Genomic DNA, 7,917 nt, shown 5'->3' with positions numbered 1-7,917 from the left:
TGTAACTGACCTCAAACGGAAAGTTTGTGTTTAGTGTCTGCTGGTTACCCAGCAAGGCTGAGTGTTCAAAGGCTGGCTTTTAAAATAGACTGGAAATAAGTGGGGGAGAAAAGCCAGTTGGAGCAGGCAAGACAGTGTGAGAGAGTCAGCCGGGCTGATGCACTGTGGCATACCCAGTGTGCCTGGTATGTGGTGTTTCTACAGGTTCCATGTGGAGCATCTGCGGGGATCTGAAAAACTGCAAAAGGGTCAAAACACTTGTAATTAAAAGGAAGAATAAATTTTAAGATGTGCTAATTATTTTCTCTCAAGGACCTTCAGTGACCACCATGGAAAGACATGGAATTTAATTAGACCACAGGGGTTTCCAGCCACGATAAATCAAACTGCACGGAATAAGGCAATGATAGAACGGTACGCTCTGGGGTGAGAGAATCCAGTGATGAATAAATTCATCTTACTGTAAAGAAGAGACACACAACAATTCAAGGCTTTTGAAAAAAGCATCATTTATTTCAAAGTACAACACAAAGTTGTATTTTTAAGAAATACACATTCAATCTTGTATCCCAAGACTTGGCTATGTGCATTTCAGTTTATCGTTAAAATAACTTCAGGTATACAAATGGTACATACCTCAAGTACAAACAGCACAGAAAATGCGTATGGTCTCAACCGAATGTTTTTACATTCATTCACGGTTCTTAAAGTTGACTTACATTTCTGTAATCTGCTTTTAAACCAAGACAGCCTTATTTTAAAAAAATACTCTGTATTTTTCAGCACAAAGTCCTCATACATTTTTAAAATTAGATCTTGGTGCATAATATTGCGAAATTATTAAAAACCAAACTTGGTAATTTAATAAAACTGTCACATGCCAGGACTTCTGAATCAACTCAAATTATCTCCTTAGCTGTAAATGTCAAATTTGTGTTCAGACAGATAAATAAAGGATGGAAGAAGACAGGTGGTGGAGACTTGATAGCAGCTAAGGTTTTCAGATGTACAGGTCTTATTAGAGAGTTTGTGGCTGAGTCCAGACTTTTCCCTAAAAGCACAACAGCAAATCTCATATTATCATAATTGCAAGAAAGATCTGAAAGAAGCGAGTGGTACAAGCCTGCCCTGCTTGAATCTGTTTTGCAAAGATGAGGAGGGTGGGGAGTGGGAAGCTACAGCAGTAACAGCCTTAAAAAGAGGTCTCAAAAACTGGCATATCATGATCTAGATGAGGGCCCCCACTTTTGTTTTTTTGTTTTGTTGCCTAATTTCAATTCTCATGAGGGAAGTGTGAATTAGACCAAGGGTCGGAGCTTCTTCTTCCGATTGTGGGGCTCCATATCCGCCATGGGTTGTAGGTCTGCCCCAAGTCATCGGCTGGACTCGAGGTGGAGGGAGCGTGAGGAGCGGAGGAGTGTTCTGTGCCCATGAGGCCAATGCCTGGCAGCGCGTTGGCTGGGGTGGTGAAGGGCAGGGCACTGTTCAGGCTGCTGGACCAGATCGAGTTGCTGAACGGCGTGGTGGACCACAAGCTGCTGGTGTTGCCAAGGATCGACTGACAAGACAGAAGACACGCAGCATGGAGCGTCAAGACTGACAGGCGCACAGGTGCTACGCGGGTGATGCTTATGCTAGAAACTGGGGCTGGGCCAGAAGTGCTTTCACCTTCTTTATTTTGAAAGAAATGCTTCACACATACAGCCATCTCAGCATCTGAGCGGATGGGTCTGCTAGCTTAAAGGGCTGGCAAACCACAGTGGGCCACACCCAGCCCAGACTGTTTCTAAGTCAAAGGGCTGCTGGCACATGACTGCCCCGCTGGGGGAGGGCCCGTCCCGCCACGTCGGCACGACCGCAGCAGAGATGAACAGATGCAAAGAAGCAGGACGGCCTGCGAAGCCTAAAATATTTACTGACCCATTTTAAAAGCAGCTTAACCATTCCTTAAAACTGAAGCCAGAATGATTTACAAGGAAAGAAGGTAAAGTATCTACTTTCAACCCTGCGTGTCTAATTTAGTTTTCCCGAGAATGAAGAGGGAATCACAGCAGGGTATTTTTCTGTGATCATTTTGTGAAAGCTGAAACCAGTAATTATCTTGGCAAGAATACTTCTTTGGAGCATGATCTTGACAGAAAAATTTAGCTGAAAAACCAACAAATGTACACTGGAAAAGCTCAAGCTAAGGTGCTCCCCCAAAGCAAAATTAATGCACCCTTCCAGCAGCTTGCTGCCGGGGCCCGAGCGGCTACAGGTCGTAGAGGGTGAAGGCCACCCTCTGCCGCTGTCTGGCTGCCCCCAGACCTGCGGCCTGACTTGCAGGTTGGGAAGAGGTGGTAATGCTTTGGCTCAACTCGGAGACCCACCCCACAGGAGCTCACTTGTGCTTCCTATAGTTTCCTGACTGTAATCGCTGACGAATACCAGTGGGTCACTTGGGCAGAGTATGAAGACACGGAATTGAGGACCATAGAAGAACTAACCTGCCCCTTCCAGGCCATGCTCCGGCCTCTGTAATGGCGTCAGTGCCGCCTGAGGAGCAGTGACAGTAACAGCAGGAGTGACAAGGGAGCAGGTGAGGCCGAGCCCCGAGTACTCACTGTGGCCGTGTGGGTCGGGGAACTGGAACTGGCTGGCCAGGAAGGGCTGGGATCCGTTGCTGGAGAGTCCCAAAGGTACGAAGGGCCACTACTAAACTCGTTCCAGCCTCTCTGGGAGGCCTGATTGCATGACCGAGATAACCCGAGTTTGCTGAAAACTTCTGCAAATAAGGAAGCAATCAAGTGTGTATTATTTTGCCATGCTCACTGGGGCATTCACTCAGAGGCACATGTCCCCCTAGCTCTCACTTAGGGCCCCTCACCTGCTCTGCCAGCTCTCACCACAGCCTGGGGAGAACGGGGTATAGGAGGTGTTCCCCAGAACTCGAGCGCACAGCACACAGTCTGAGCTCTTTACCCGGCCCACTAGCTGGATGACACAGTGCAAACATCCCATTGCTAACGTGACTGCAGCTAAAGCAAAGCTCACACTGCAGCCTCTAGTCTGGGACACCACGTAAGGAGCCCAGCAGGGCCAGGAGTCACCTTTCAGACACAGAGTCCTTTTTTGAAGTTCTTAAATAACCGCTGGGGACCACAAACCAGCTGGCACTCCTGGCACTGAGCTGGCTCTGCCAGACGCCTGGGCCACGGGCGGGTGGAAGAGGAGGCCCTTTAGAGAGGTTCCTGCTGGGCCTCCCTTGCTGCAAACCACTGTGCCAAGGGCTGATGGGGCCTGGGCCCAGGCATCCGTCTGGGAGAGCTGCAACAGCCCGACTGCCCTGAAGCCAGCCTGCGTGTTTTCTGTCAGTGCCTGACTACAGGGACAAAGAAATGTGCTGACAAAATGACAGGCTGGGGGCGCCTGGGTGGCCTAGTCAGTTAAGTGTCTGCCATCGGCTCAGGTCGTGATCTCAGGGTCCCTGCTTAGTGTGGGGAGTCTGCTTCTCCCTCTCCCTCTGGCCCCACCACTTGTGCTCGCTCGCTTTCTCACTCTCAAATAAGTAAAATCTTAAAAAAAAAAAAAGGCTCTCCTAGTTCAGTGTGTTTCTCCACACATAAAACTAGACCTCATCTTCCCTTTTTCTTTGTCCACGTGCTTATTAGTTGCAGGTCTAGTGTTAAACACTCACCACCAGTTAGGTTAAAAGAATTTCCAAAGGCCGAGAACGAATTGAGGGGTGTGAAGTCAGGGCTGCTGGGGTTGCTGGCAGGACTCCACAAACCCGAGCTGGATGTTACAGAAGGAAAATGCAACACACAGAGATGTATACTGGTTAGTGCGCACAGGCCCGTTACACACGGCTTCGCAGACAGCGGGTGCTGCGTCACCCGGGGGCACTCAGGCTATGGAAGACAGGCTCCTGTGCCAAAAAGGGTTCAGGCACAGAGAGGTTCTGAGCTCCTAGTCTACGCAAGAGCTGTGAGCCGGGCTCAAAGCAGGTGTTCTGCGGAGAGAACAGGTATTCTTTTTTTCCCTTATGTTGATCTTTTGGTAATGGAAGATTGATTTTAAAAATTTCCAATCCAGCACTCACCCCTTTCAGTACAGGGTAGTTGAGCTGGGGCTGTACGGACAGTCTTTACTGTTACTGACCTGGGAAATCAAACCACAGCAGTCGCTGCCCGTCACCGTGCCCAGGAGGGTTGCTCGGGGTCAGGGGAGTGCATCTCCAGTATTCCGTACACACTGTGCCGTACCAACTCTCAAGCATAGTTTGTTCTCTATGTGCTCACATCCTTTCTACAACAGACCGTGACAGGGAAGAAGGGCGGACACACACCTGGCCCTCTGTCGGGGGTGCCACCGGGCCTTCTGCTTCCACCCAACAGACCAGAGCTCCGAGAGGATGGTCTACTTGGAATCTCGGGGGGAACATGGGTATGGATGGAAGAAGCTAGCCCTGCCTTTTAGCTTTCTTTTGATTAAGAATGGTCTACTGTACCTGTCTGAGCCATCGCTGTCGACAGGAGTGTGTGAAATGCCAAGGCTGCTGGAAAAATCTGTTTTGTTTGAAGAAACTTTAGCAAAGCCATTCCCGCCTGTAACAATGGACTCTGAATCAATCAAAGGCAATTCGACTGTGCCCAAAGCCCAGGTGTGACAGATAGGACCCCAAGCCACTCACCTGGACTCTTGTCGTACCCGGCTGTGACTGCAGCAAAAGTGGGGTTGCCGTTCTTGCCAGGGAGTGAGGCTGCTTTTGTCAATTTGTGTTTGCTTCCATTTGGCTGCTTGGTTTTAGGGTCACTTGAAGGAAGAAGCAAAGAGAGGGGCCATTCCTCGTTAGTCCAGGCTGGAGGCCTGCTGGGGGCACTTGTCTTGGGCGGTTTGGCTGCCCCGAGACTGAGCCCATGCAGTGCCCTCACTGTAGTTGGGCCCAGGTTTTGACAGGGAGCTGGAAACTGCCCAGAACAGCCCCCCGAGTATGGCCTGGCCTAAAATGCTGCCAGACCTAAGACTGTGCCGTCTGATGGGACACATGGGACTTGGGGGAAAGGTGTGAAAACAGAAGGCCCCTAGAAAAGAGACCAGGGCAGGTATGAGCATTTAGGGGCTGGCAAAGCTGCAATCTCATTTTAAAGAACACTGGATAGGGAGCCACTGGATAGGGAGCCACTGGGTTGTGGGCTGAGGAGGAGACCAAGGGCTCACTGGCAGGCAATACTATGTGACAGGGTTCTAGTCTCTGGCCTGTCAGGACCTGGTAAGGGGCCCAGTACAGCAGGGCCCCAAGCAGGACAGCCTGCCCTCTGGCTCTTTGGCAAGAGAGAAAAACTGGGCAAGTTGTCTGTCATGTCAGGCTGGGTTGAGCAAGGGCAGAGCAGGGATGGTGACAACATTGGGCTTGGCTTGCAGGTGTGTGTGTGGGGAAAATGTGCAGCACTGGGGGCATTCTGGCACTCACTAAGAACTCGCCCGGGCTCCTCACTCTTACTGAGGTTGCTATTACACCAAGTTAGCCAAACATGGGGGGGCTCTGGGCCTCCACGAAGGAGCGCCATCGCGGGGTCCTGCCTGCCCGTCGGGAGGCTGCCGCCTCTGTGCATGGCACCCTGTGCAGCAGCTCTTGCAGCGGCCGGTCTTGGCCTGTAACTGCTGAGCTCTGCAGCCGTAAGGGCGAAATAAACATCCTGTAAAGCCACTTCCTCAATGCACAGGGCGGCTGTAGATCTTCAATACTTAGGATGCTCATTGCCTCTTGAATTATAAAGTAATTCTACCAAGTTAAATGATGCATAGCTGGGGTCAGGCACCAACCCCAGGAAAGGACAGAAGATGGTAGAGGACAGGAGCGGTGGGATGGGACAGTAAGCTGTGGCCACTGAGCGTTTCCAATCCAAGGGTGCAAGCATTTACCGAACTTAGTTATCTGAAGGGTGGGAGACAGCCAGGGACGCACCTGCTGGAGCTACTGTTGACGATGCTGCTGTAGCTGCCCCGGGTCGAGAACGGGCAAGGTGCAGCGGGGGGAGAGGGAGAGGCAGGTGTCGGTGAGGTCTGGCGTTGTTTCAAAAAAATGTCTGCGTTGAGGGTTTGCAGAGAAAGCTTATAAAGACTATCGGTAGCTGGAAATGAAAAATAAATGGTCTTGTTAAATGTAGTGTTTTGATTTTTACTCTTGAAATTACTTTTGATGTTCTGATAGAACGCAGAACTCAACCGCTTCTATAAAACAAAAACGAAAACAAAAACAGCCAGCAAGAAAGCTTTTACATGTGTTTTGTTTAAAGGCTTGAAAGGGAAAAAGGAAGTCCTGTGTCTCTCTGCCTAACGAGGCATTCCAATTCACCGCTCCTCAGTGCTCTGCCAGATGCTCCTGGACAGCTTCTCCTGGCTCAGGGTGGGAAGGCGGCTCTTCCTGGTCCTTCAGGGGTGGGCAGGTAAAGTCAGTGCCTGGGACCGGACAGAGTCCCTGTATTTCCACCCAGGCAGGTGTGAGGGTGGCGAGCAAAACATCCCTGAGTCCTATAGCTTGATCCTACCCTGCTGCTGCCCCAGTTCACGGCACAAGGATGCGAGCTCCTAGGAGAGTCCTGCTGCCCTTTAGGATAATGTGTACACAGCTGTTTGAAAATTTTAAAAAAGAAAAAGCCTGCATAAATAAAGTATTAATTCTGCACTCACTAAGAGGAAACACACATAACTTTTCCCAGAAAACGGCATCATCTGGCGAGGTTGCATCCGGCCCCAGCCACGGGGGCTGTGGCCTCTGTGAGCTCAGTCCCCACGGGCTCCTGGGGTGTGTGGTTGCGCACCTCCCCGCAGTTCTCCTGGCACAACGGCCCCTTCCTGTCACCCTCCTTCCCCATCCCTGCCCAGCACACTCTTCTGCCGGGGTACATTCCCACCCCATCCCCATCTGACGGCCCTTCCTGGCCCGTGCCAGCCCTGTCTACAACGAGGACAGCCTGCTCTACTCCCAGTCTCTCTGAACGGTCTGTTTCATCTCACCTCCAGAAAGACCAGAAGCCGGCTCAGCACGGTGCTTCCACTTCCCTTGTGGTTCTCTCCCATACCCGTGGTTCTCCCCAAGCCCTCAGGGTTCGAGTCCGGATGGAGCTGCATGTTCCCTCACTGCATCAAGGCAGCACCCACGGCACCGCCATGCTGAGCCCCCTTCTTCTCAAAGCCTGAGCTAGCCATTCATTCCCCATCTCCAGTGCCACCTTGCACCTACCCCAGGATTCTGGCATTCCTCAGTGCTGTTGGCCCCTTATTCCCTGTCCCTGCCTCCACTCCACCAGCTCTCACCCTTGATTATGTGGTTAATCCCCTTCCTATATGCTCTGTAGTCTGTTGACTCGATGCCCATGTTCAGGGACAGCCCATCTCAAAGCTCTCCACCTTTCTGCCTGCCTCGGAAGCCCCTACAGCGCAGTGTGTCTGGTATCACCTCTACGTGACAGGACCATTATTTGTACAACTGTCCTGATCCTTCCCAGCCACCCCTTGTAGGACACCTTCTCTGACTACCCCCCCACCCCCCAAGAAGTAAGCTGGGAACTGTCCGCAGTGGGACAGTCCTCCTCTAATGGGATGTGTTTCACTGAGCCCAGGAGTAACTTAGTAAATGTTGGAATGCAAGAGGGGAAGTTAAGTCAGAAAAAGACTTTTTGGACTAACGCTTGAAGTAAGAAGAGAAGATGGGGGGAAGGTAGGAGGTGACCAAGAATAGCATAGGGCATGTGCAATTAGAGATCTTTTTGACTCAACAGATTTCCTCTGGGGCTTTCTGTTTGCCTTTCAACAAACCCTTGGATTTGTTGTCTTTTAAAGTCATGACGTTATTCGAAGATAATTTTCTCAGCATCTCCTAGGGTCCAGGAAACCATGCTATAAGGGGTCCTGCCTGGGGGTGGAGCGATCTCT

At 50.9% G+C, this 7,917-nt stretch overlaps 1 protein-coding gene across 1 annotated transcript in view; it reads right to left on the bottom strand.

Annotated features, from left to right (window-relative positions):
• Positions 1-484: 484 nt before the first annotated feature.
• The window catches only part of TMEM131 (transmembrane protein 131), a 213,815-nt gene continuing 206,382 nt past the window's right edge, over positions 485-7,917 (bottom strand). Inside the window, exons 36-41 of the mRNA XM_032877892.1 lie at positions 5,948-6,113; positions 4,673-4,794; positions 4,490-4,586; positions 3,677-3,774; positions 2,604-2,764; positions 485-1,558 (exon numbers count right to left, since the gene is read on the bottom strand). Of these exons, the coding sequence (XP_032733783.1) occupies positions 1,274-1,558; positions 2,604-2,764; positions 3,677-3,774; positions 4,490-4,586; positions 4,673-4,794; positions 5,948-6,113 (929 nt within the window). The 3' untranslated portion in view covers positions 485-1,273. The remainder of the gene's footprint in view (positions 1,559-2,603; positions 2,765-3,676; positions 3,775-4,489; positions 4,587-4,672; positions 4,795-5,947; positions 6,114-7,917) is intronic.

The sequence above is a fragment of the Lontra canadensis genome, unplaced genomic scaffold (assembly GCF_010015895.1).
Source record: "Lontra canadensis isolate GAN:19392208 unplaced genomic scaffold, GSC_riverotter_1.0 scaffold61, whole genome shotgun sequence".
In the NCBI taxonomy this organism is placed as follows: Eukaryota; Metazoa; Chordata; class Mammalia; order Carnivora; family Mustelidae; genus Lontra; species Lontra canadensis.
Note: the sequence above shows the minus strand (reverse complement) of the source record. Positions and strands in the feature narration are given on the sequence as shown.